The 26,971-nt window shown below is 57.2% G+C and overlaps 1 protein-coding gene across 1 annotated transcript; it reads right to left on the reverse strand.

Annotated features, from left to right (window-relative positions):
* Nucleotides 1–45: 45 nt before the first annotated feature.
* On the reverse strand, nt 46–25,970 carry CARMIL2 (capping protein regulator and myosin 1 linker 2). Its single transcript, XM_082062402.1, has 40 exons — nt 25,882–25,970; nt 24,423–24,514; nt 24,249–24,299; nt 23,888–23,947; nt 22,500–22,621; nt 22,145–22,242; nt 21,537–21,607; nt 20,825–20,898; nt 19,828–19,903; nt 19,663–19,751; nt 19,205–19,299; nt 18,955–19,041; nt 18,609–18,718; nt 17,735–17,812; nt 17,383–17,459; nt 17,182–17,286; nt 16,864–16,933; nt 16,579–16,660; nt 14,744–14,840; nt 14,155–14,212; nt 13,455–13,627; nt 12,729–12,797; nt 12,306–12,399; nt 12,124–12,219; nt 11,212–11,340; nt 10,113–10,226; nt 9,796–9,971; nt 9,271–9,358; nt 8,711–8,827; nt 8,131–8,197; nt 6,828–7,102; nt 4,144–4,247; nt 3,315–3,720; nt 2,944–3,063; nt 2,580–2,616; nt 2,347–2,415; nt 1,772–2,086; nt 1,483–1,590; nt 841–951; nt 46–737 (listed from the first exon to the last, which is right to left on the reverse strand). Exons 1-40 carry the CDS (start codon nt 25,919–25,921, stop codon nt 562–564), a joined length of 4,476 nt encoding a protein of 1,491 aa, XP_081918528.1. The 5' UTR covers nt 25,922–25,970; the 3' UTR covers nt 46–561.
* Between the last annotated feature and the right edge of the window lie 1,001 nt (nt 25,971–26,971).

Here is a 26,971-nt window from a genome sequence, read left to right on the forward strand (position 1 = left end):
GAATGCATTTGGTCTGGAGCAGAGGGTGACATGGGAGGAAGCCGCTGGGGTGTTGGGGTGACGCTGGTGCTTTCAGGAGAGCTGCGGGGACGGCGCGGCTGGAGCTGGGCTGCGGAGCTGTGTGCTGAAATGCCATGGCTCGTGGTCCTGCTGATGGAAGCCTGCATCTTGGGGGAGCTGGACTCGGTACCCACGGGTTGAGGAGCTGGAGAGGCGGAAGGGCCCTTGTAACGCTTACTAAAAATGTCTGGCTGCCAGCATGGCCACTGCCTAAAAATCAGCAGCTGCCCCTCCTGCACCCTAGGGTGGCAGAGGCCAATGGGGAAGGTGCATCCCAAAGGCTCTGGTGTGGTTCCTAAGCATCCCAGCCCTCCTGGGCGACGCTGGTGGCCCAGCCATCCCTGCAGCCAGAGGTGACCGATGCCATCATGAGCCGGTGCCGCAGAACAGAGCAAGCCTGTGCCCCGGCTCTGCTCCCTGCACCTGGGCTGCCAATCACCCTGGCACCGCACACTTGCTTGCAGGGTTTTATGGGGAAAAGGGCAGCGGCATGCAGAGGCTTCACTGTCCCCGGGCTGGCTCCCCCCGGCCTGGCACCAGGCATCTTTGGTCTACGGCTGCTGAGTCTTGTGTATTCGCAACAGTTTGTGCCGGGGCTTGTGGCCGCTTGCTGTTGGTGCCTGCTCCAGCCTGCAGCTCTTCCAGCCCAGCGTGGGGACAGTCCTGCGGCGTGGCACCTGGAGAGGGCAGGGGTGCAGGGGTGAGTGTGGGAGGGGACCCTCTGTGCCCCAACACCCTCTATAGCAGGGCTGTGAAGGAAAAGGAAGCATCGTGTCTCACCTGCAGCATCTGAGGAGAGTGTGGGCTCTTCCTCTGGCTCTGGGAGGGAGTCATGCTTGGTTTTTCGCCTGAACACAGGTGACCGCCGCAGGCGCATGGGGACAGTGCCGGCTGGGGAAACACAACCCAGTCCCCCGTCACAGCTCCTGCTGCCTCTCTGCCTGCAAGCCCAGGCACCCTGGCTGTTGCCAGAGCCCATCCCAGTGTCCAGTCCCCCACCCAGGAGTGTCCCAGTGCAGGGGTGCCATCATAGAATAGTTGGGGTTGGAAGGGACCTTCAAAGTTCATCCGGTGCCACCCCTGCCACGAGCAGGGACACCTTCACCCAGCTCAGGTTGCTCAGAGCCCCGTCCAGCCTGGCCTAGGATGTCTCCGGGGATGGGGCATCCACCACCTCTCTGGGCAACCTGGGACAGTGTTTCACCACCCTCAGTGTAAAGAATTTCTTCCTCACGTTTGGCCTGAATCTCCCCTCCTTTACTTGAAAACTATTACTCCTTCATCCATTATTACCATCATACATCACCCCAGCACCTGACAGCTGAGACAGGTGGCACCACCATGTAAGTGAGCTGCCACCACCTGTCTCCTCCAGCATGGGGTACAAGGGGGGTTTGGGGTCCCACTCCAGCCCCCACTTACTTCCCAGTTCTGCCGGGCATTCAGGCTCCCTGAGCTGCTCCTCGTGGACAGACACAGCTCGGCGGCTGATTCCCCGCGGTGCCACCAGCCGTGGTGTCAACCGGTTGTCTGGAAAAAGCAGCAGGAAGGTGCCTTTGCAGGGGGATGCCTGCAGCACCCTGACCCCCTGGCAGCCCTGCAACAGCACCCAGTGCTGGGTGCTTGAGTCCCTGCTGCCTTCGGTCCCCAAGGGGACAGAACCTGTCAGCAGCAGAATTGAGGAGCCTTTAGGCAGCTGGCACATCCCTACCTTCGGTGTCAGGCGGTACAGGCAGGGTGGGCAGGGGGCTGCCAGCAACCATCTCCCCACCGTGGCTGACCCTCCGTGGCAGAGCTGCTGGCACGCTCCTCCCCGTCCGCGGCAGGCTGCTGCTCCAGCCCTCCCGGACCCCAGGCTCCATAAGCCCACCAGGCTCGGCCAGGACGAAGGAGCATTGAGGCTGGTCAGAGCTGGTGGCCTGCGGCTCAGCTGGCAGCTGCCGTCCCAGGGCTTTCCAGGCTGTCTGGGGCTCGGCTGGGCCAGTGCTGGGCTCCATGGCAGTGGCTGGGCTGCGGAAGGGTGCATCTGCAGGGAAGGCAGGGCAGAGCTGTGGGTGCCTGGTGGTGACAGCCCCAGTGGATGGCTCTTGGCACCAGGTTCCAGGCTGCAGCCATCCCAGGGATGGGGTAAGGGGCTGGGTTTCCATCTGCTGTCGCCAGGATTGGGCACCCATGGGTGAGACCCTGCCTGGGTGCCCATGCCCACCAGTCCCCATATAGCACTGTTTGGTGCTAGCAGAGAGGACAGAGCCTGTGTGACCCTCCTGGAACCCATCGGTGACCCACCTGTGGACACAGAGTGCGTGCGAGCCTTCAGAGTAGGGGGGGAGTCCGCAGAGCTGTCCACAATGTCCCCTGCAAGCACAAGCCACCAGCCAGCATCAGCACACTGGGGTCTGCCATGTGCCACCAGCACCCAGCGAGAGGGGATGTGGTGGGACCCGCAGCTGGGAGCCAGTGCCCACCGCATGAGTACCCAGCCAAGTGGGGGTCAGGGTGGGGAGGATGCGGCCCCTCACCGTCTGAGCCAGCTTTCTTGATCTCATTGTCTTTGCTCTGCAAGGGGAAAGAAAGTTGGTAATGGGGAGCCAGGGTGGCAGCACCCTGAGGGACAGTGGGTGGCAGAGGACAGCATGTTGCTGGACTCTGGGGTGGCTGCAGGGGATGGGTGCATGCCAGGGAATGAGGGACAGACTGAGCGGCAGAGGAGCTCACATATTGGTCCCTTTGTAGACGGTTAGGTGACAGGACAGAGGCCATAGGCAGTGGTGGCACAGGGATGGGTGCTGCCAGTCCTGGCTGGGGGATCCCCATCCCATGGACCACCATCTCCATCTGCTCTTTTAGTACAGGATACATCCCAAAACTGGGGCCACTCCTTACCTGTTGCTTCTTGCCTTCGGTGGCCGGGGCCTTGGTGACACCGATGCGGTGGAGCATGACCTGCACGCGCTGCTCGAAGGAGCTGGGCAGCTCGCCCTCGCTCTTCTCCAGGTGCCTCTTCTGTGGGACAGACACAGTCCTGCCAGGGACACAGCACCCACAGCACCCACCTGCCTGTGGGGCACCCGGGTCCACACTGCCAGCCCCAGCTGTGCCCCCAGGAGATGAACATATGGCCACAAACCAGTCGGGATGTCCTCAGTCATCACTCTGGTGTCTCCACATCCCTGGTTGACCCCACCACCAGCACCCTGGGTTGGGAGCAGCACCCACCAGCCAAATCAAACAGCAGGGTCAGTGGCAGCACTTACCTTGTCATGTCTGACCCCCAGCGCATCCTCATCCTCCCCAGACAGCAATATGAGCGACTGGGATTTGCCCTCCCGGGAGTACTTGGGCCGGATCCTGCGGGCAGAGTCAGGGGTCTGGCAGTGCTCAGGCTCTGCCCGGGGCTCGGCAGCAAGCCCCCCCTCCTCCGATTTACTCAGCGGCTTGCCCGCCTCGCCCGCCTTGCTGGGGGCCCGTAAAATGTCACTGAGCATCGAGCGCCTGCTCCTTGGGATGGCGGGGCCACCCTCAGGCTCCTTCTCACACCGTGAGCCCCGGCTGGATTTGGGTTTCTTGAAGGCAAAAAAATTCCCGATTTTCTTCTTGAGTGTGCGAGAGCCAGAGGGGGCCAGAGGAGCAGATCCCAGGCAGGTCTCTGGAGCCGTGGAGCTGGGGAGAGATGGAACATGGGGAAAGGTGAGCTTTGGGGGGACAAGGGGCTCGGGATTGCATTTCCCCCCTGCTCATTCCAAAAGGATGGATCTAGACCCCAGACACCCCAGCTGAGATAATGTCATCCTGGCAAAGGCAGTTGTTTCCAATGTGGGTCTTCATGGGTGCTACCCCATTGCTCCCCACCATGGGACAGACCCCAGAGCCTCCCCTGCATCCTGCACCCCACAGCTGTATCCCAACCCTCTCCCACCAGCCTTGCCCTTGGAGTGGTGCTGAGTGCCTGCCATAAGGAGGGGTGTTTTCCCCAGCATCCCTTTACCACTGGAACCAGCAGCGTTTGTAGGGCGGGTGAAATCCTGGATGTGTGCCAGGGTGCTGGGTGGGTGCAGAGGACCCTGACCACCCCCCTGTGCTTACGGCAGCTCCTCTGTGATGAGCCTCTTGGCAAAGAAGTCGTCCAGCCCCTCGTCCACACGGGTAATGCTCCTGTCCTCGCTGTTCTTGCAGGCCACGGGCTGCACCTGCAAGCAAACATGGCTGTCAGCCCAGTGAGGGGCAAAGATACCCACGCACAAACACCCCGGCCTGTGCACCTATAAGTGGGTGTCTATGGAGAATGGGTTCCGGCACCCTCTGTCCTGCTGTGTACCCAGCACAGAAGTCAGCACGTGATGCTGATCTGCTAGAGGGTAGAAAGGCTCTACAGAGGGATCTGGACCGGCTGGATCGTTGGGCTGAGGCAAATTGTATGAGGTTTAACAAGGCCAAGTGCCGGGTCCTGCACTTGAGCTGCAACAACCCCAGGCAGCACTACAGGCTCGGGGAAGAGTGGCTGGAAAGCTGCCTGGCAGAGAGGGATCTGGGGGTGTTGTTTGACAGCCGGCTGAATATAAGCCAGGAGTGTGCCCAGGTGGCCAAAAAGGCCAACAGCATCCTGGCTTCTATCAGGAATAGTGTGGCCAGCAGGACCAGGGCAGCAACCATCCCCCTGTACTCAGCACTGGTGGGACCCCACCTCAAATCCTGGGTTCAGTTTTGGGCCCCTCACTACAAGAAAGACATTGAGGTGCTGGATTGAGTTCAGAGGAGGCGACAAGGCTGGTGAGGGGGTTGGAGCACAAGTCTGATGAGGAGCAGCTGAGGGAACTGGGGCTGTAACCTGGAGAAGAGGAGGCTGAGGGGAGGTCTTATCGCTGTCTACAGCTACCTGAAAGGAGGTTGGTAGCACAGAGGTGGTTGGTCTCTTCTTCCAAGTAACAAGTGATAGGACAAGAGGAAATGGCCTCAAGTAACGCCAGAGGAGGTTTAGATTGAATATTAGGAAGAATTTCTTCCCTGAAAGGGTTGTAAAGCACTGGAACAGGCTGCCCAGGGAAGTGGTGGAGTAACCATCCCTGGAGGGGCTTAAAAGATGTGTAGATGAGGTTCTTAGAGACACAATTTAGTGCCAGAATTAGGTTACGATTGGACTTGATGATCTTGATGGTTTCTTCCAACCAAAATGATTTATGATTCTATCAAGCTGCATCCCAGCTCTGACTTTGCTGCATCCCTGGGGCAACAGGAGCTCCAGCCCACCCTGGGCTCCTGCCGGCCCCTCATCCTGCCCACGCAGGCAGGGCAGCTTGGCTGCCAGCCCCCTGCACCCCACCGGGTGCCATGTCTGGGGTGCTGCTGGCTGGAGCACAGCATCTGCGCACACTCAGCATCCATTCATTACACACAGGTGTAAAACAGGCCCTCCTTGGTGACATGCAATGGCCAATCCTGCTAAAGCTCTCCTAGATCTGGGCCAGCTTCCTGACCCCACCATCCCCATGGGAGAAGTCTTTGGCAGGGATGCTTCCTCCATCTGAGCCCTGAGGAAGGGACACACACACTCCTGGTGGGACCCACATCTCCATCCTTCAGGCTGGTGCTCATCCTCAAGTCCAACCTTGGAGTGCTACCACAGCCTGGATGAAGGCCACCCATTCTGTCCCCATGGCAAATCAGTTCAAATCAGAGCCTTGCTCTGTGTCTCCTTCCTTTCCCCAGCACATGGCACCACACCGGTGGCTTCCTATTGACAAGGGGGAAGCACTTCCCCATCAGTGGCATTTCAATCCATAATGACTTTTCATTACAGCAGGATTGATGCTGCTCAGGAGCCATTCCAGCCATCCGAGATCTGCCTTCCCTGTCACATCACATCCATCAAAGCCCATCTTAACTCAAGGCTTGGCCAACCCTGGGTGCTGAGCATGCCCATCCTGCTGCAGAGAGATGTGCCAAGGTGATGGCCTCCTCCAGGCCCCTGCCAGGCTCCAGCATCCACCCTGCCTGCAAGAAACAGCTCCTGCTTCTCCTCCAGCCCCACAGCAGCGCTGGTCCCACCACAGTCCCAGGGTGAGCATCACTACAGCTGTGCAAGCCACGGCTTTCCAGCAGGTGGAAGGATCCAGCTGCATCACGGTGGCATGGGGACAAGGTGATGTTGGCAGGATCTGGCTCTGGGGACAGTGTCAGAGCCAGACTTTCCACTGACTGCACCCAAAAGTTACTTTTCTTTTGGGAGGGGGGCTGTGAAGGCAGGATCCCCAGCCACTCGCCCTTTGGTGGGGGGGGAGGTGAAACCCACCCCACCGCAGCTGGCAGAGCCCCACCAGCACCACCGGGAGCTGCGGCAGCTGCCGGTGCTTTGGGGCCAATGGGTTTTGAATGGGGGAGAGCAAATTGGGCGCAGGAGAGAGGCAGCTGGAGCCATTGCTGAAGGTGCCGGCCCTCTATCCCCAAACTCTGCAGGCTTTTTTATCCCACTCTGCCTCCCTGTCGGCTCCTACCGCTCAGCATCTCCCAGCAGGCAGCAGGAAAAGGGATGGATGATTTCCTTGCCCCCCCTGCCAGCCCCCCTGCCCATCCTTTCAGGCTGCACCCCCCCTCCTCTGAGGAAGCTCCGGCAGCGGCTGAAATGCAGGATAATAAACCAGCCGCAGCTGCACGCATCTCATTTTCCTGCCTTGCAACAAATACCGACTGCAATAATTCACCCAATTGCGAAGAAAAGGGAAAAAACCCCAAATCCACCCCCTTGTCAACCATCCCCCCCTCCACCTCCTTACATTGGGCTTGCTGGGCGGTTGCTTGTGCCGGCGGTTGGGCCGGGGCCTGGCTTTGGTGCAATGCTCCAGCTTCTGGCCGGCGGTCGGCAGGTCCATAAGGGATCCGGTGGCGGTGGTGACAGGCTGCGTGGCGGGGAGCGAGCCGCTCGCAGGCTCAGCATCCTTTGTGGAGGCAGGGCGTGCCGGCGGCGCGGCGGGGCTGAGTGACGGCGGCGCCCGGTGAGCTCGGAGCCCGCTGGCGTCCCTGCCCGCTGCTGGCTCCAGCTCCGAGACACCTACAAGGGGTTAGAGGACTCCGGTTGGCACTTGGCCTCTCCAGGCCTCCTCATCGTTGTCACCGTCACCTTTGCCCACGCGCCCGGGGTCGGCAGGGCGCTGGCTGTGCTGTGCCGTGCCACGCCACGGGGAGGGGAGTGTGGCCGTGGCTGCCGAGAGTGAAAGCTCGCACAGTGGCCCCTGGGCCGGCGGCTTTGCAGGGTCCTTGGAGGTCTGAGTGCACGGGGGGGTGCAGGGGAGGGATGCTCCAGCAGGGACCAAGTTGACCCCTGCAGCCTGCACAAGCTCTGCCAGTGCTGGTCTGGCAAGCAGCACCCACAAACACACCCTGTTTTGCTTAATAGGCAGGTCTTTGCCCCTCCCCGGTTACCCGCTGGATGGGGGTCAGGATGCTGCTGGGCTCAGAGACATCAGAGGTCCCCTGGGGACACCCGGGTGACAGGTGCTGGGGTCCAGTGCAAGCTCTGCTTCATCCAAAGCCAAATACGTACCACAGCCATAAAAAACAGAAGTCACCCATCACCTGCTTATTGTCCCCAGCCTCCCCAGATCCTGGCCCCCCAAGGCACACAGGGCTATGTGGGACAACACCAGCTCAGCAACAGGAGCACCCATGGGCAACATCTCCCCTGTGCCATGACCCTGGGGTGCTGGGTGGGTTGGTGATGTCCATGCCTGGGGTGGTCCCTGGGATGGTTGGGGGGAGATGCTGCAGCATCCAGAGTCATGGACAAACCTCCCAACCCTGCCCAGCCACATGGGGAGGGAGCTCAGGGTATTCACCCTCTCACCCAGCCCCCCAAAACCAGCATGAGAGCAAGCTCAAGGTGAGCTTTGCCTGCAGACCTGTACAGTGGCACCAGGAGGGGCTCTTCAATGGAGCTAGATCCCCTCCAGCCTGGAGCATCACTGCAAATGGCTCTGCCCAGCAGCCCCCCCAGTCACTGCTTTGAGCCCCCCACCCCTGGCAAAGCAGGGACAGCCCACACCCAGTCATAGCAAAGGGAAACCCGCATGGTGGCCTTACTTCTCACAGTTGGTGTGGGCCGAATGCTCCTGAAATGCTTGTTTTTCCTCCGCAGGGCCATCTTGTACTGCGAGGAGAGGATGACGGTGGCGGCTTCGGTGCTGACAAGCTGGCCACAGTGAGCGACATCCCTTGGCAGCCAGAGCCAGCCAGGTTTCACCCAGTGATGGGTGCAATCCCTCCATCACCCCCAGAGCCCCAGGGCTGCACCCCCTCATCTTGGTCCGACACCAAAACCACCCACAATGCCAAATTGGATGCTTTCCTAGTTGGGACCCCACATTGTGCTGGACCCCAGGTCTCAAAGCGGTGGTCAGCCAGAGGGGCTATGTGTGGCTGGGACTATCCTGGGCCACCGCAAGGACCTGCTCCTGGTGTCAGCAGTGCAGGCAGCATTGGCCAGGCAGGCTAACAATGGTCCCATTTCCCAGCACTAATTGCCTTAGCTCTGCCCTGGGGGGGTGCCAGGGGTGTGTGTGCCCAGAGAGGCTGCAGCGTTAAGCCTGGCATCATCCGGTAAGGCGGATAAAAGACAGTTATAGCGCGGGCATCACGCAGTGACAGCAGGGTCAGACCCTACCTCCTCCGCTGTGAGGTCCGGAGGATTCCTGCCCCTCATCAGCACGACAGCATCATCCTCAGCCAGCTCCGGCAGCAGCGCCGGGAGGTCGAGCCCTTGCCTGGGGAGGCTCTCTGCCTAAAACCATTAGGAAGCGCTTAAATTATCCTCGGGGTCTGAAGCGCACCCGGTCGCCCTGTGTACTCCGTGCTGCTCCGCTCTCTACCCACGGACGGGATTTGTGAGCGGATTTAGGGCTGATTAGCCGGCTGCCAGCCCCAGCACAGCTGCCCCACGCCTGCCCTGGTGCATGAGCGGCCGGTGCCCGGCTTCACCCCAGCATCCCCCACCAGACAGCAGCTCCCGGACTTCGCTCAGGACGATAAATCTGCTATAACTACACTGGGAGAGGATTAACCTGGGAGGAAAACCAGCCCAGGTGGGAATTGTCTTGCCTCCCAGACAGCAAACCCATGGTCACTGCAGTGGCTGGTGCCCAGGAAATGCCAGATCCCCATCCCGCATCCCAGCCTTGCATCCTCATCCCCATCCCACAGGCTCTAGCATCCCCCAACCCTCACCAGTTTGCACTGGGCGATGGTCAGTTCTCCCAGCACGGCATCCATGATGCAGTCAGCCACAGCGGCTGTGACAGACAGCTTGATTTCACTGGGAACAGAGAGAGGGGTGTCAGGGCCACCCCCCTGGCAAAGCCTCACTTGGGAGATGTATGCTCAGCCATGGCACCTGGAGAGTCACCCAGAACATGTCCTGGGCTTTGGCTCACTGGGTGTGTATTGCCAGAGCAGGAATGGGAGGAGGCACTGGCTGGGATGGAGGATGCCAAGTGCACCCCTCCATTGATGGTCAGGGCTCCCCTCTGCCTGCCACAGGGATGTGCATTCAGGAACATCCCCCCCTGGGACTCCCCAGCTCCCCAGGGACATCTCCAAACTGGGTCTGAGCAGGAAGCAAAGCCACAGCTGGGAAAATGTAGCAGCAGGACCCATCACACCACCACCATGTGGGGATGGGAGTGATTGGTAGGAGCCCCCAAAATCCCCATCTGACCCCAGGGTGAGAAGGAAAAATAGCACATCACCCACTTCAGCTTGCTGAAGACATCATTAATCATCTGGTCCAGGACAGTGCTGAGGTTGAGGTGGTCCTGGAGGTAGATCCGCTCTGACATGGCATTGACCAGCTGGTCCCTGACTCTGCTCTTCTGCACCACGTCTGGGCACAGGCTGTGTGCCGTGTCCAGCACTGCCTGCATGATCGCCTGAAGTTTGAGGAAGAAAGAAGAGTTTGTGGTGTTTTTTCTACCAGGATTCACATGGTTTCCAGGAGACACCATGTCCCTCATCCTTGGGCCAAGGCTGACAAGAATCTCGTGCCACCAGCAGCTCCCTGCAGTGTCCACCTGTATCTCCCGGCCGCAGATCTGCGATGCTTCTTCGGTGAGACACTCCAGCTTGTGCTGCAGCTTGCCATTCTGGTATGGGGTGTTTCCTGCTTCATACAAGAGGGGCAGGATCTGCCGTGGGAAGAGAGATGGCATGGATCATCCCGTGGCACCTCATCCTTGCTTTCCATCCTTCCTGTGGCTGTCCCATGGAAGAGCATGGCCAGCATAAGTTGAGGAGATCCAGTGACCTTCTGGCTTTACTGGGCCAGGGTTGGGCATCCTGGCCCCTCACAGTCCCTGTGTCCCCTCAGCTGGACCCTCAACTGCTCCCCACCACCCACTGAGCCTCCTTCCCCCCATGCCCAGCCATGCTGCTGTCCACATCAGGGGAGATCCTTTCCTATCCCTTTCACCACCTTTCTACCATCAGCACCATCTTCTTAAATCCCATCTCAGCCAGATAAATACCCAGGGGACTGCTAATAAATTTGGGAAGAAAGAAGGAGAAGGTGGTCTAAAGAGAAGTGTAGAAGGAAGAGAAAGTGTGATGGGGAGAGAGAAGTAGGACCAGGATGATCAAACCAGGGCTCACAGTGTCAGGAGCTGCCCAGCCAATGCAGTGGCCTTGGTCATGGGCTGATGGAGCATCCTCATCACTGGGCTGCATCCAGCTGGGGGTGCTGAGAGTGGGGATGCCCCAAGAAGGGACCAGCCCAGGGATGTGGGGAGTATTTCTCACCAGTGTGGGCAACCACGGGTTATGCCTAAAGCTGGAGCACCCACCTCTCCAAAGGAGAGCTGCATGATCAGGGGCTGCCCTTGCTGAAAATGGGGTGCCCTCGTAATCCCCACTTCCTGGACGGTGTGCACACAGCTGTGTGCATTTGTGGGGAAGGGACTAAGAACATTTTGGGCCTTATTCTAGAAGGGGATTCAGAAATTTGCAGCTGTTCTTTAACATTTTGCAAGTGCCCCGTGATGTGCATCTGTTGCATGGATGATTCTGATGCTCCCCAACTGCCAGTTAATTATGTCATTAACTAATCAATAACCTAGTTCGATCCCAAAATGAAGTCAGGAGGGGGTGAGGGGTTTCCCTCCGTGGCAGACTCACACTGACGGAGAGGTTGGCGTTCCTGATGGCCTCCTCGGCGCAGAGGATGTCCACCTCCGCCTCCCTGCCCGGGCAGGCGCTGAGGATGTCGACGTGCTTCTGCACGCTCAGGCAGATCTCATTCACCATCTGGAGCGCAGAGAGGCTGCGTCATGCACCGATGCTGGAGTAGCACTGCCAGTTCCCCTCCTTGCCGTGACTTTTCCCGGAGAAGGATGTTCCGGCACTGCCTGATCAGGCAAGTGGGGGCACAGGCCAGTGACAGCTCCCAGAACATCCCTGCCTAATAACTGGGGATGCCTTCCAGCAGGGATTTTCTTGCAAGCGTGTACAGGGAGTCGGGGACATGCTGCATGGGGAAGTGTAGTAGCAAGATATCCCAGTGCTGCATATGTATGAAACGCATGGATCAGAGAATCATTTTGGTTGCAAGAGACCCTCAAGATCATTGAGTGCCACCATTAACCCAACTCTGGCACTAAACCATGTCCCTGAGAACCTCATCTATGGGTCTTTTAAACACCTCCAGGGGTGGTGACTCCACCACTGCCCTGGGCAGCCTGTTCCAATGCCCAACAACCCTTTCAGGGAAGAAATTTTTCCCAATATCCAATCTGAACTTCCCCTGGCACAACTTGAGGCCACTTCGTCTTGTCCTATCACTTACTACTTGGGAGAAGAGACCAACCCCCTACATGCTACAACCTCTTTTCACATAGTTGTAGGGAACAATGAGGAGGGCTCCTCAGGTATCTCTGTTCCACGCAGCCCCACTCTCCTTCCTGTGAAGTGCTCTGCCCTCCACTCAGAAAAGGTGAAAAGGAGTTTGTCCTGCTTGCAAGAGCTCACACAAACTATACAGTGTTGTTTGGGGCAGCCACACAAGTCCCATGCAGCAATTGGCCAGCAAACCTGTTCAGAAGAGGTGGTGAGGATGCCTTGCTGCAGGCGAAAGGTCTGGGTGGGCAGCGTGCGCCGGAGCTGGTTCCTGGCCAGGCAGGACTGGAGCTGTGGCAGGCAGGAGGCTGTTGTCAGCTGCTAGTGTTGGTGGCACCCGGCCCCACCACCCCAACCAGCCCATGTGTCCCCCTCACCTTGTGCACCGCCTCCTCCGTCTTCTCGGGGTGGCTGCGGTACGCCTGCATCACGTCACTCATGGGCAAGGGCATTGACTTGAGGGTGTAATTCCTGCCACACAACAGTGTGATCAACAGGTGGAAAACTCCTACCCATCTTTAATGAGGAGGGAAAAGATCACGGTATCTCCTACAACAGCAAATCCCCCTCCCTGTGCGTGCTGGGGGCCAGAGCCTGACCCTGAGGTCAGTAATGAAGGTGCCATTACCAAACGAGTGGCACGTTGCTCTAGATCAAGTCCCTTGGGACCTGCATGCAATTGTGTGATGCACTTGCTGTTTTGATGGGACAAGAGGCCCTGAGAACAGTGACATCCTAATGCTGGAAGCTGTTTTGCATAGCAGTAACAAGCCAGGAAGACCAAGCTACTCCATCCTTACCTCTCCAAAGCTTGAGCCACCTCCAGGAGCCCATGGGCAGTTGTGTTGTTCCTGTCCCAAACCACAGTCCTGGAAAGAGAAGGACATGAGTGAGCCCTGCCTGCATCCACACAGCCCTGAGGTGGATGCCCACCTGCCAGGTGCCTGGAAAAGAGAGCCCCAAGGCCAACCCCCAAGAACCAGAAAGCCTGGAAATGGGGTTAAAAATCTGAATGTCAATATTCAAAACCTAAACTTGGACTTTGAAAGGAGTATGTGGGTACCTGGAGGGAACAAAGGGTAGGGAGGACATAGTCAGGCAGGCACCGTCCTGCTGGCAGTGGCAGATGTCCCCAAGAGGAACAGCCCTGCCTGGGACAACCTTCCCTATTCCTCATCCCCTGCAGGCATCCCTGCCTTGCCTTTGCATGCACTATTTGGTCAAAAGATGGCTTTTTAGGGACTGCTGCCAGAGTGTAGGGTAGGGACAGCATCTTGGGCTGTGTGGGGGCCTGGCAAAGCACTGGCAAGAGTTACATGTCCCCTGCCAGATGACTGCAATGAGAGCAAGATACGGTCACGGCATCTGACCATGTGCCAGGAATGGTCCAGGGCCACATCCGTGGTCACCAGGAGCCACAATAAGCCTCCTCTGATGGCATCAGCATCACAACCAGGACCACCATACCAGGGGTACCCAGCACAAGCTGGAAAGGGCACCCACAGGGTGACAAGGGCTGCTGCTACCTGAGTTTCGTGTTGATCTGCAGAGCCTTGGCTAACATCTTGGCCCCTGTGTCCCCCATGGCGTTGCCGCTGATGTCCAGAGCAATGAGACTGGTGTTACTGCCCAGGGCGCTCAGCAGGACATTGGTTCCCAGTTTGAGGCGCGATTCAGCCACGGACAGGGACTGGAGAGGCTGGAAAGGGGACAAGGAAGGGGAGAGTTGGCCAGGACACATCAGCATGTGTGTCACCCCTGCAAACACAGCCTCCATTCCTGGGCGGGGAGTTGCTGTGGGTACCCAGTGCTGACTTTGTGGAGCCCAAGTCATGCTGAACTCCCTAAAAAACAGGAGGAAAACGGGTGCTAAGGCGACACCCTGGATTTAGCTTAAATGCCTGGCAGGCAGTGAGGAGGAAAGAGGGTTTTTTTTGAAAGCTGGGCTGCAGCCAGGTTACACCAAGCATCTCCTCTGTGCCTTTAGCCAGACACAGGCTCCCACTTTCCCAGATGAACAGGAACAGCTCTTGCTTCTCTGCCTGAGCATCTGCTTCAGACGAAGGAAAATAAGAGCAGAGGAACTTGAATAGCAGTGGGAGGGAGATTTGCTCCCAGTCTGTGCTGGGAGGGATCTGGACAGCACCCCAGCACGGATGCTGCACAGTGGGGAGGGGGAGCGCCAAGGGCACAAGTTGGGGACAGTTGAGGACAAGCAGGACTTACACAGTCGTCCTCCTGGGTGAGCTGGACGATGCGGTGCAGGACGTCCAACAGCCCCTCCCTGCGAGAGAGGCTGGGGGTCACATCCGCATCCCACACACAGCCCACTTAGAATCATTTTGCTTGGAATAGACCCTCAAGATCGAGTCCAACTGTTAACACAACTCTGGCCCTAAAACACATAACTAAGAACCTCATCTATGTGTCTTTTAAACCCCTGCAGGGATGGTGACTCCACCACTGCCCTGGGCAGCCTCTTCCAATGTCTGACAACCCTCTCCGTGAATAATTTTTTCCCAATATCCAATCTATGCATCTGCTGGGGCTGCAGGGGCAGCTGGCAGAGCTCTGTTCTCCCTCACGGCTCTTGTCGTGTCCCTGCAGTACCTGTGGTCCCACTGGGACTGCTCCAGCAGCAGGTGACAGTCACCCCCAGCCCCAGGCTCCCCGTTGGGTTGGAGCAGGCAGGATGGGCAGGTAATTCCTGGCATTCCCAGCCAGCCCATGGCCTTTCAAAATGTGGAGAGAGTCTCAAGGTGGGTGCGTGGTGCCAGGATGGCTCCTGGCCCAGGTGCCGCAGCTTTGCACTTACTTGGATTTAATGTTGAAGTTTTTTCCCAGGGAGACGTGCCTAATGGACTTGCTTCTGCCAATGGAGAGAACCAGTGTCACCATGTCGGGGTCAAAGCCTGTGAGAGATGGGAGACACCTACTGGGATGCTCTAAGCAGTCTGGACCACAGAGGTGCCATCACGGGTGGTCCCCCCCAAAAGGAGACCTGCAGAGCCACCAAGCTCTGGGATGGTAGAGACATGCCCAGGACAAGTCCCAAGCTTCCTTCTCTTCATGCTTCCCCAGGTAGAACAATGACCTGCACAGAGCTGGGGCCCCTGAGGAGTGAGTCCCTGAGGACTCCTGCTATTTGGGGTGCCAAGGCTGTGCTCAGCCAGGGGAGCACTTACGAAGCAAGAGACGGCACCTGTTTTCTGCCATCCCATAGGGAAGTGCCCTCCATGCCACCCTGGACAACACAGGAGGAACTGTCACAGCTTGCAAGCAGCTGCCTGCACTCCTGTCCTCCCAGCTGCAGCATCCCCAGGGAAATCTGGCAAGCAAAGGTGATGTCCTTCCCACAGGGCAGGGACACGGGCAGGGATCTGCTCTCCCACCCAAGGATAAGAGGCACTAAGGCCCCATCTGAGTGGTGGAGCACTGGAACAGGCTCCCTAGGGAGGTGTCACAGCCCCAAACCTGACAGTGTTCAAGAAGAGACTGGACAACACCCTCAGACACATGATGTGAACTGTGGGGTTGTCCTGTGCAGACACAGGAGCTGGACTCGATGATCCTTGTGGGTCCCTTCCAACTCAGGACATTCTATGATTCTATGACCTATGGGACTGTCCTTCCTGCATGGAACTGCTCAACTAAGAAAGCCAAAAACAGAAGCACATTTTGGCAAAGGTTGGCCAGAGATTTGGGGTAAGAGAGTGAGCTTTTGGAGCATCAGTGGCCTGAAAAAGTTTTTGAAAGACTTCGAACCACGTCAGCTTTCCCAGAGCCACCTGACTGTCAAGGGGCTGCATGGTCTGCTGTGAGATCTTAGCAAGGCTGCTTTAAGGTTTGGGGTCTATTAGGGAAAATTAGGAGCTGGTAGAAGTGATGCTGGTGGTAATTTGGGTTGCTTGCCTATGGCTTTGGAGGCCACAGTGGGACAAGGTGAGCAGCAGAGGCTGCAAACTCCTTCAGAGACCTGCAAAGAGTTTCAGCCCAGGGAGACCTTCCCAGTGCTTCAGACCCCAAGCTAGCAGCATGAAACCACTTTGGATTCAGTGAGCTGAAGAGTTTTCAGCCAAGACAGATATGAAATGAAAATTTTTTGCAGGTTCTGAAGCAGGAGGGGAGGAAGAAGTCATCCCATACCCTGTGCTGGAGATGCTGTCTCTGAAAGAGGGGAGAGGCAAGGGCCACCACTGCTGCCTGCCACAGGATGCAGTGCTGGAAGGTGATGGAAGAGGCCTGGCACACTGGGAAGGATACTAGGTAGAGGGAGAAGAGTGCATGTGAGGACTACCTGCCTTGGGGGAAGTTGGTTTTGGGTGTAACAAGCCATAAAAGCCTGATGAGGTGGTAATTTCTCAGGTAGGAATCTCCTGCTGGCTGCTGGGTGCCTTCATCCTTGTGAGACATCACCTGTAGTGCTGCAGCTGCTGCCGAAGGACTTTTACAGGTGACAAGTGCAATTAAATGCTGCATTTACCAGCACAGTCAAGAGGCAGACAAGAGCAGCAGACCCTACTCATCTCCCTGGGGACTCCTACAAGCTCACGAGGTGCTGGGAGCGAGCTGGCCTCTGCCAAACTGCCTTTGGTGCCTGGACCTGCAGAGGGAGGAGGTCCTCACCCGCCCAGGGAAAAGGCAACCTACCATTGTCAGACAGGTCCAGGTCACTGATGGAGCTGGCATCAGGGATGAGATCTTGGATGACTTGGGCCCCCGCTGATCTCAGCTTGGAAGAAACAGCAAGACTTCAGTACAAGAGGAGGCGCCAAGTCCTGCAAACAGGATCCTGCTTTTGGGAAAGTCACCCAGCCCCACAGCAGAGAGGACATGGACCATCCCACACAGGGACTGAGCTCCCTGCCACTCCTTAACCGCCACAACGGGACCCCCTGGATGGACTGACGACACCTATGGGTGCTTGCCCCTCACCTCGCAGCTGCTGAGATCCAGGCACAGGTCGCTGATGTGACTGTTGTCCACCAGCCCTTGCAGCAACGCCCTGGAAGAGTCATCAAAGTCACCCATTGCTGTGAGGAACAGGGGCACCAGCACAGTGTCCAGGGTCCAAGCAAAGGGGGAGGGGGATGCTGGGGAAGACATCCTTCCTCAGGCAAGCAGATATCTGCTTCCCACAGCCCCATCCAGCCCCCTTGACATGCAAAGCCCTGAGTGAGGTCCCCCCTGACCATGATCACCCCAAATCCATCCCCCTTGGCAGACTCACAGCTCCATCAGTCCCCACCTCACCTTACAGCATCTGTGGGCAGCTTGGTACCTGCCAGAGACACATGCCTGAGGGCACAGGCCTGGCTGAAAAACTCCTTGATGTCTGGGGAGATGGTTTTCACCCTCCTGAAAAGAGCGTGTACAACATGGCATCATCTGCTACCCAGCTCTGGCTGCCTGCCTGGGTATTGCACTCACCTTGCAGCCATCTCAGGGACTTACTTGTGGGAGTACATGTTTTTGGAGAGATCCAGATGGACGAGGCTGGTGTGGCATCCATGGATCAGGGCTCCAAAGAGCTACCGGAGTGGAGATGCAAGCTGTGCCAAGGACCACTCAGCCGATGCTGCAGCCCCTTGCACAGCCCAGGGAGGGATGGGTACTGGGATGGGATGAGCTGTGGGGGTTGCTCAGGGGGTTCTGCCCCAGCGCTAGGGCTCCCTTCTTCCTCATGTTTCCACAACCACATCCCAGCTGGGATGGGGTGGCAGCACCTCCCAGCAGCATGGCACAGGTTCGGGAGGGAGGTTGAGGGCAGGGACTTGCTGCCAGGACCCCCCATCTGGGTACTCACAGCATCCAAAGGGCAGTCCGTGCCAGCCAGGCTGAGGTGGGAGAGTGCACGGCACTGGCGGAGGAGGCTCTGCAGGTTCTGTGGGCAGAGATTTCTCAGCAGCTTCACCCAGGAGCCTGACCACCACCACCCTCACACCCAGCATCCCAGAAATCCCAGCTCCAGCCTTGCTCCTGCTGGACACAGGGATGAATCCTGCACAGGGGGACACAGTCCCATGCCAATTGCTCCTTGGATGTCTCCTTGTTCCAGGTGGGATCTCCCACCCTCCCATGAGGCCATTGATATGGGGTCTGAAGCATCTTTCTGACAAGAAAATACTGAGGGAGCTGGGTCTGTTCAGCCTGGAGAAGAGCAGGCTCAGAGCAAATCTTATTCATGTTTATAAGTATCTCAAGGGTGGGTGTCAAGAGGATGGACCAGATTGTTTTCAGTGGTGCCCAACAACACAATGACAGGCAATGGGCAGAGATTGAAGCACAGGAGGTTCCATCTGAATATGAGGAGAAACTTCTTTACTCTGAGGGTGCCAGAGCCCTGGGACAGGCTGCCCATAGAGGTTGTGGAGTCTCCTTCTCTGGAGACATTCAACACGCCTGGACACATTCCTGTGCAATCTGCTCTGGTGAACCTGCTTTAGCAGGGGGTTGGATTAGATTATCTCCAGAGGTCCCTTCCAACCCCACGCAGTCTGTGATTCTGTGATCCCCAGCACATCCTCCAGTTCCCGGGTAAGTGGGGAGGTTTCATAGCCATGACCTTCCTGTCCCTGGAGTGCTGCAAAGCAGGGCAGACCCCAAGGGACTGAAGTCATCAAGCCTGTGCAGGGGACAGAGCCCAGATAGTGTCACCCCATCACAGCCTGGGCACTCACAACTATGTCATCTCCAGCCAGGGTGCCGGGGTTCCCAGAGAGGTCCAAGTGCCGGAGGGAAGATGCAGTGGCTTTGTTATCTGCAAGGGCCTTGCACAACGTGCTCATTCCTGCTTGAGGAGAGGGGGGAAGAGATGGATACCCATGGGTCCCCTCCTCTGTGGAGCAGAGGAAGGAGCACTTTGTTACAGCTGGGGCAACAAAACATCCCATCTGTGAAGATGGTCTTTCCAGGTTGTCCCTGCAGCCCCTCCAGCCACCCCTTTGGTGTCAGCTTGTCCCTCAAGCACCATCATGCCCAGTCTCACAACTGTGACTGGCTAGGGAGCAGAATGTGGGGCTGTACCTTTGGCTGTGAGCATGGTTCTGGCCAGGCTGAGGCTCTGCAGACCCTTGGGACACTTCTCCACATGCCGGCTAAAGGCAACAATCCCTGATGAAAGAGCAGAGAGCCCTGAGCAGCTGTGCCAGTGCAGGCAGGTGTCTGTCCCACCGTGAGAGACAGCCCCCATGGCATAGGACAGCTGCTGGTGGGATCTGGAGTTGAAGATCAGTTTTCACGGGTGGAAACTCATCCCAGCCCAGAAGTTGGGTACCTCTGTCTTCCAGCTGATTGCCAGCAAGGTTGATGGTGTGCAGGACAGAGTCAGGATGGTTGCTGAGTGCCTGGGCCATCCTCTGTGCAAATTCACTGCAGGGAGAAGGGCCACCCATCTGAGGCAAGGTACAGCCACCTCCAGGAGACATGGCCAGCAGCCCCATAGCCTTATGGGGACATGCTACCAGCTCCTGTCCACATGGCAGAGCTGGCTCCATTTGAGGAGCCAACAAGAGAAAACAGAGCATCTCCAAGGGTGGGTGATGCTCACTGGCCTCCAGATTACAGGAGATCTCTGCTCTCAGTGAACTCCATGCTGTGGAGGGGATAGGGAACCAAGACCCTTTGGCAGAGGGGTGCGTGGATGCCCCAACTCCATGCACATGAGGGGAACAACACTAGGCTGCCAAGACCTGGCTCATCACCGTGCCAGGTCCCTGCAATGACTTTGCTTACGCTTTCAACCCGCTGTTTTCCAGCACCAGTTCCTCCAGCATCACTGATTTGCTGAGCATGTAGAGCAGTTGCTCTGAAATCTCCTGGTTCTGGAGGGAGAGAAGAAAGCTCTTCTGGAAACCTGGCTACCTCCGGTGTGTCCAGCACCACAGCACCAGCACTCACCAGCCTGAAGTCCTTGCAGGAGAGCTTAGTGAACCACAGGTTGAAGGACAAGGCAGCGACACTCAGCGCCACATCTCTGCAGGGCGACAAGGACGAGGGAGTCAGGGGCTAGGCTGATCCCAAATGTGTGCCCCAACACACCCAACCTCAGGGTGCCCCAACACAGTGTTCAGTGGAGCAGGGCTGGGGTCCACAAACAGCAGCTCAGCTTCTCCAGATTATTCCCTCAGGGAAAATAAAATTAATGACAATTTTTGCATGCATCTGTGAAAACCTCTGCGGTTTTTCTTTTTAATTCTGAGCTCTCATGTAAAGAGCAACACAGGTTTTGCTCAAGCAGAAACAAGTTTCTTTTTGGCTTTCCGGTCCACTGAAATCTCTAAAACCATCTGCCCTTTTGGTCAGCTGAATACAGATCCTCTGTTCCCCAAAACTTTCAGCCCAGAGCTTTGACTCATTACGCCCCAGCCCAGCACCCAACTTCCTCCAGACCTGAGTCTTTGCTCCATCTTTCTCAGGATGGAGACATGGCTGAGCCCCACAGGGACAACTCCAAGCACAGCCTGAGCTCATGACCCCACTACGAGGTTATAACAGACATTTGGGGTGCTGGTAGGGAGCAGCACCAAGTTTCAGGGGGCAAAGCAGCACCGGTTGTTTTGCATAGGGAAACACCTGACAGCCACAAGCTGCCCGAAGCTGCCATGATGTTTGATTTTCACCTGCGTAAGCAGCTCATGGGCTTATTTAAGTGTTAAAAATGAAGAGGGGACGTTGCCTGGTCCCTCGAGGCCATCGCCCCATGGGACGAGGCTCATTGTGTTTAGTGCGGGGGAGTGTCAGGCTGCAGATGTGGTGCCCTTGGAGCGTGTAAAGCAATAAAAGCTTCTGACACGAGCAGACAAGTGTGTTGGACCAAACCTGCTGTTGACAGGGAAGATGGGGACAAGTGCTGGTGTGGCATGAGGCAATGCAGGCGGCACAGCGGGGGACTCACCGGCTCTCCAGGTGGCTGAAGTCCAGCAGGTTGAACTCCCGGCAGTCCTGGCTGTGGTAGATGTTGTCCACATCCTGCCCAGATGGACACATGGATCAGACCTGGCACCTGGGTCCTGGGGAGGACCTGAGTGTCTGGCACTGCTAGAGGGAGATGAACCTTTGGGCATCCTACCCTGGGGAGCCCCATGCCTAAACCCTGAGCCTAAAACCTTCCCTGGGGCTGTGGCTGCCAAGGCGTGTGTCCCAAATTGGTGGGATGGCTTGGTGGGTCTTGTACCACTTCTGCAGGGACTGGCCAGAAGGCAGCAATGCACCCCAGGCTGGTGGGAACGAGAGTGTGGGGAGAGGTGGGCTGAAGTCAGTGTCCCAGCAGAGGAAGACAGGGACAGCCAGTTCTGCTGTAGCTGGGTCCCAGCAGGCTTCACCTCAAATAGAGACACCCAGCAAGGTCCCAGATTTCCAGGGGTTCTCCTTACACTATGGTCTCTGAAACAGCCTCATTCAAGGCATCTCATCCCTCCTGTGATTTGCTTCCACCCCACCAAGGAGCAGAGTACACCAGCCAGGCAAAACTGCAGTTCCTAGCTCTGAGGCGTCCCTAGGATGTCCCTGGGATGCTTCAGCCCCAGAAGCCCTTCAAGCATCCTGCTTCCCTGCCTGTCAGGTGGCTCATTGTCATTGTCTCTTTTCCCTTGGACAGACCAGCTTACCCACTGGATCTCCTCGCGGAAGGCAAAGCCGTTGTAATCACACAGAGCGGCGTAGGTCTCTGAAAACCCCCCTGCAAAGAGAAGGCAGTCTTGGTGGTAGACCTTCCACAGGAACGTGGAGAAGACCTTTGGGAAGGCCAGAAAGCTGGAGAGGGATGGTGAGGGATCTCCCCTCCTTAAAGGGGCCAGAGTGTCCTGCATGTTCTCCTGCCAGTCCAAAAGCGATCACACAAGTCAAGGGGCTGTGGTTTGCTTTGCTTGATCCATGTAGATACCAGGTGAGGTGCACTGCATGATGATCACAGAGCTAATTCTACCCCAAACCAGACTACAGGAAAAGTCTGCTCTGCAGCAATGCCATATGAGATGGGTGGAAGCATCCACAGCTGCACGTTCTCATGGGTGGACACCAAGCATCCTCATCCCACAGTTGTCCTGCTCCTTTCTGGAGAGCTACATCCCCTCAAACCTGCTCCTGCCCCATGGGCAGGTGGAGAACAGACCCCACTAGCAGGGTTCCTCCCCACCTAGGCCACCATGGGTGCCCTCCCAGCAGAGCTGGTGTTGATGGGTTGTGGTGGTCCCCAGGGTGCTCCAACCTGACTCACCGCAGGGCCCAGGGCTACTCTGCAGCATTTCCTCCAGTGAGTCCGTGATCTGCCGGATCCTCTCGTACAGGTTGGGGGGAGAGTTCTTGAGCAGCAACCTGGGAAAGGACCAGAGGGGTGCGTGGTGGTGGGCTTGGAGAAGACCATCCCCGCTACTTCACACTTCACTACAATCCCTGCATGTGGGGGTGGCCAGAAGTGTGATGCAATCGGGAAGCAGGGTCTAGCCTCCATCAGTACATTCTTTTCTCATTAAAAGGGGCATTGTGAAGCCATTCCATATTTTGGCCTTTTGTGAGAAAAGAGGTTGCTCTGGTACCAACACGAGTACCCCTGAGGAGCAGAAGACCCTTACCCAGGGGACGAGTCTGGAAAGACCTTCTTAAGTGACATGGTGACATGGATGACAACTTGCTCCAAATCATCGAAGGACATGAACCGGAAGGCATAAGACACTGCATCTGTTTCTATGACAACCTGCAGGGTCCAAAGGATGGGAGATGCCTGAGCAGCCTGGCAGCATCCCCAAGCCCCAGACACAATGGTGATACCCATCAGCTTTCTCTGCAAACACCCAGACGCTGCTTTTAAACCCAGCCAGAGCACTGTGAGCACAGGGAAGGCTGCGAGCATCAGGAATTCAGATAAAATACATTAAAGAGATAATAATGTGCCAGAATAAAGCATAAACCTCCCCAAAACTCAAGCTAAGCTAATGCAAAAGCAGCCCAAAGCAGTAGGGGTGAGAGGAGCCTTAACTGCCTGCAGCAGCCGCAGCTGGAGAACAGAGGTTTCCTCCCTGAATTTATCTAATCAGGTTTTTAGGCTTTTTTAGCTTTCTGTTCCTACCAGAAAAAAAAAAAAAAAATCCCATGGCAACACGCTCCCTGATTTAATTACACGCTGATTGAGGCGTGGGAGCGAGATGACAATTATCTCCTGGCACCGCATGAGGATGGAGCTTTCACTGGCGCCCAGGGCCTGGCCTGCCTGCACATTAATAACCCCTGGGCTTTCCTACCCCTCTCATATGTCTCACCCTGCTCCACCACAGGGTTTTGGCACCCGGTGCCCCTTGCTCTCCACCCATCTCCTCTTTATTTCTCTCCTGGACCTCAGCCATGCAGCCTGCCAAGCAGCATAAATCCTACTTAGAGGCTGGGGCCGTGGTCACTGATGATGCTTTAACGAGCAAAAGTCAGATGAGAGGTTAACAAGGACCACAGCCCTGTTTCAGCTGTCACATCTGAACCAGGGCATCCCGTTCCTCTCCCACCCACTGCATCTACCCTATGCACACACCTCGCTCTAAGAGGATTAACGAGATTTAAAACACCTTCCTGCTAAATTTGGCTTTGCCTCGATAAGCCAGCAGCCGTTTGTCACCTTGTCCCTGCGAAGCGGGAAGTGCCGTGTCCAGGCACTGCCTGCAGCTGTGGGAGAAAAGGCGCTGGCACCCCTGGTCCCCCCAGCACCCCTCTGTGCTCCCCTGCACCTCCACCCCCCAGGGTGATCCCCCCAGGTGGGGCTACAAGAGGATTTCCTCAGAGCGTGTGAAGGGATAAGTACACTGCAGAGCTCTCACAGATCATCATTGGTGAACCCTCAACGTGCAACTGGGAGCAAGGACACCCCCCCAGACCATGTGTGGGGCTCTAGGACGGGGTTTTCCATGGGGGAAAATGGACACAAGGTGGGGTGGGTGCCCAGGCTGGGTTCACCACTGGCGTTGGCGCCACTCACCAAGCTGGGCTCTTGCACCGTCATCTCCTTCACCTCCAGGAAGCTGAAGCTGCTGTGAACCTGGGGGTGAGAGGAGCTGGGTCAGCCCCAGCGCTGGTGGAGAAGGGCGGCCCAAGGGGGAGCCCCGGCTCCCACCCTGCCCCACACAGTGCCCGGCCATGCCCCCTTCCAGCCTTCGTCAACCCCCTGACTCCAAACCCCGCTCCTCTTCACCCCATCTGCCTCCTCATCCTGCTCCTGAGGGCTTTCCAGACCTGCTAATCCGGCTGACCCACGTCTGCCCCCAGTGCACCAGGTCCCTGAGCGATGCTGTCCCGGGAGCCGACGGGCACTACTGCAGCTCGGGGTCCCCAGCACTTACCCTCACCGGCAGCATCACTGGCAGCACGTAGGCTCGCCAGGGCGTCAGGACCTACACAGAGGGACACTGGTGTCACAGGGGACAGGGCTGACACACGAGCCACCCCTGTCCCCTGCTGCAGCCATGAAACAGCTGCCTGGGGAAAGCAGGAATCAGGCTGGATTCTGCACGTACCAAGATGTAGTCATAGTACTTGGATTTCACCTGCAGCTGGATGCTCATCACCAGGAGGACCTTCTTTGTCCCCAGGAAGGCACTGATGCTCTCTGAAAAGACCAACATCCCCATGAAGCAAGTTGGCTGAAGCCACCCCTGGTTCTCTCCCACGTGCCCTTCTGCCTTGGAGACACCATCCCTGCCTGGATTGACTCCTGTCCATCCACACCCAACTGACAGACCCTGGTTGCTCTCTCAGCTAAGCCACATGCTTCTTCATCAGCTTCAGGTCTCATTTGCTGCTTGGGCAATAAATCCACCTCCTCATCAGCTTCTGCAGCCTTGACCAAACACTGGGCTTTGGGGACACCAGTTTCCCCTTGGCACACACACTGCTCAGTTTTGGGGCCTTTTTTCCAGGGTGTGCTTTGAGTTTTGTTAGGACAGCTATCATTTTATTCCAATGTGAACTATTTTGCCTCTCTAGGCCAGGTTTACGCTGCACAAGCTTCAGAATAACCCTACTTACTGGGAGCTGGGTCCTGGTTTCTCTTCCTTCCCCAACTTACCACTGGGAAGCACCTCAGCACCCCATTCCTGCCTCCCCACGGTGCAGTCAGGGACATATTCTGCTTTTGCATTTTTTGGGGAACTTTCTTGGCCATGATGTGCATGGGTGGTCGTGCACTTGCAAACCAGTCACTCCAATGTCTCCACAGACCACCACAAGCATTGCTCCTGCCTGCTCCCTCCTGCCTTGAGCATCACGTCCCTGTGCTGTCTCCCCATCTCTCCCGATTCACATCGCTCGCTCGGAGAAGCGGGACAAGAATCGCAACTGCTCATTGCCGTGCAAACCAAGCCAGGTTTTCACAATGACATCAAGAGCCCTGTGGGTTCAGTGACTTGAGCCAAACACCCTCAAGAACACACCCTGATAGAGCCAGGACTTTGGGCTGTGGGGACACAGCGACCCAGCCCCTTCCAAGCCCCCGTAAGCCTTGGTGGGGCTGATGAGGCTACAGGACCCCGAGACCTCCATGGCTTTCTGCTCTATCGATCAAATGAAGGAAGCTGGGAGCAGCGATGTTTCACGCATCCCCTGTGCTGCCGGGAGCCAGGGCAGGGTGTCAGGCAGTGACCCCCAAGGAGCTGCCGGCAAACCCCAAGTGATTGGGGGACCCTCAAACCCATGGGAGTGAGCAGCACCAACTGCACCCACAAACGGGGCAGCAGGAGCCATGGAGGAGCCAGGCTGTTACCTGAGGATGCTTTTGGCCTGAGCAGCATCCTCAAGTATGGGAGTTTTGTGGGGCAAGAGCAGCCCCCACACCCTGCTCAGATCCCCCCTGAACCACAGATGCTGAGGAACCCAAAAGTGGCTCTGCCAATCCCAGCACAGCGAACCATGGCCGAGCAGGCCCCGCACCAGCACCTTCCATGTGGCCTCAGCGCCCCGGCAGCGGGCAATGCTTACCTTGTAGTTCGGCGGGGATCCCTCCAGGGGATGCGGCCATGGTTGGGACCACAGGGTCACCCACCCGGGATGCAGGTGTCAGGGCAGCATCCTCGGGTGCCGCGGGAAAGGCTCCCTGCCGGGAGGAAGCGCTGAGGTTACCAACCGGCAGCGCTGCCGCCGCGGTGCCTCCTCCCCCTCCCGGCACTCGGTGCCTCTTCCTGCCCCGTCAGGCGAGATTTACCGCCTGAGCAAGAGAAGAGAAATGAAAGCGACGGCGCCCACGGCCCACCAGGAGGAGAAGACATCCCTGCCCAGACCTTCTCCTCCTGCCTGGCTTCACCTGGGCCAGCAGGGCATCCCACCGGTGCTCCCCGCCAGGAGCAGCAGCATCTCCCCATGGATCCGGCCTTCAAGGGTTGAGGGTCCATGACCTCTTTCTGCCCCACAGCACCCCCCAGGCTGGTCATGGGGACATATTTCTGCCTAAAGATGGGTGGTGAGCATGAAAAGTTCTACCCTTCCCAGCATCGGGAGATCTGCCCAGCCCCGTCATCTTGCATCAGGCATCTGTAAGGGGGTGCTGATGCCCACTGCAGGGTATTTATCCAGTGGTTTCCACATGTTGGAGCACACCGAGCATCAGTGCAGCAGAACATGTTCCCTAGGAGCAAGACAGAGGAAGACAGGTTGGATATTAGGAAAAATTTCTTTCCAGAAAGGGTTGTTGGGCATTGGCACAGGCTGCCCAGGGCAGTGGTGGAGTCACCATCTCTGGAGAGGTTTAAAAGACATGGAGATGAGGTTCTCAGGGACATGGTTTAGTGCTATAGTTAGGTTACGGTTGGATACAATCTTAAGAATCTCTTCTGACCAAAATGATTCTCTGGAGAATGCAAAGGGGTAGCTCCCCTGATCTTCCTCCTTACCCTTCTGGAAGACAGGTGGGACATCAGCCTTTTTCCAGGCGTCATGAACCTCCTCAGCTCAACAGGACTTTTCAAAGATGAGTGTGTGTGATGACCTTGGCTGGGTTCCTCAGCACCTTCAGACGCTTCCCTCAGACTCTGCCATTAGGCTTGAGCCCTGGGAGGTCTGAAAACAGAGCTCA

The sequence above is a fragment of the Streptopelia decaocto genome, assembly GCF_964273445.1.
Source record: "Streptopelia decaocto genome assembly, chromosome: 11".
Lineage (NCBI taxonomy): Eukaryota > Metazoa > Chordata > Aves > Columbiformes > Columbidae > Streptopelia > Streptopelia decaocto.

Bases quoted from the DNA above. Each gene is read 5' to 3' on its own strand.
- CARMIL2 (XM_082062402.1), bottom strand. From the start codon at position 25,921: ATGGCCGCATCCCCTGGAGGGATCCCCGCCGAACTACAAG. The intron at 18,719-18,954 runs GTACAGCCCCAC...CTCCTCAAGCAG, and splicing joins AACCATGCTCACAGCCAAAG to GAATGAGCACGTTGTGCAAG. The intron at 14,841-16,578 runs GTAGGTTGCCTT...CATCTCTCACAG, and splicing joins CCTGGACCTGTCTGACAATG to GCTTTGACCCCGACATGGTG.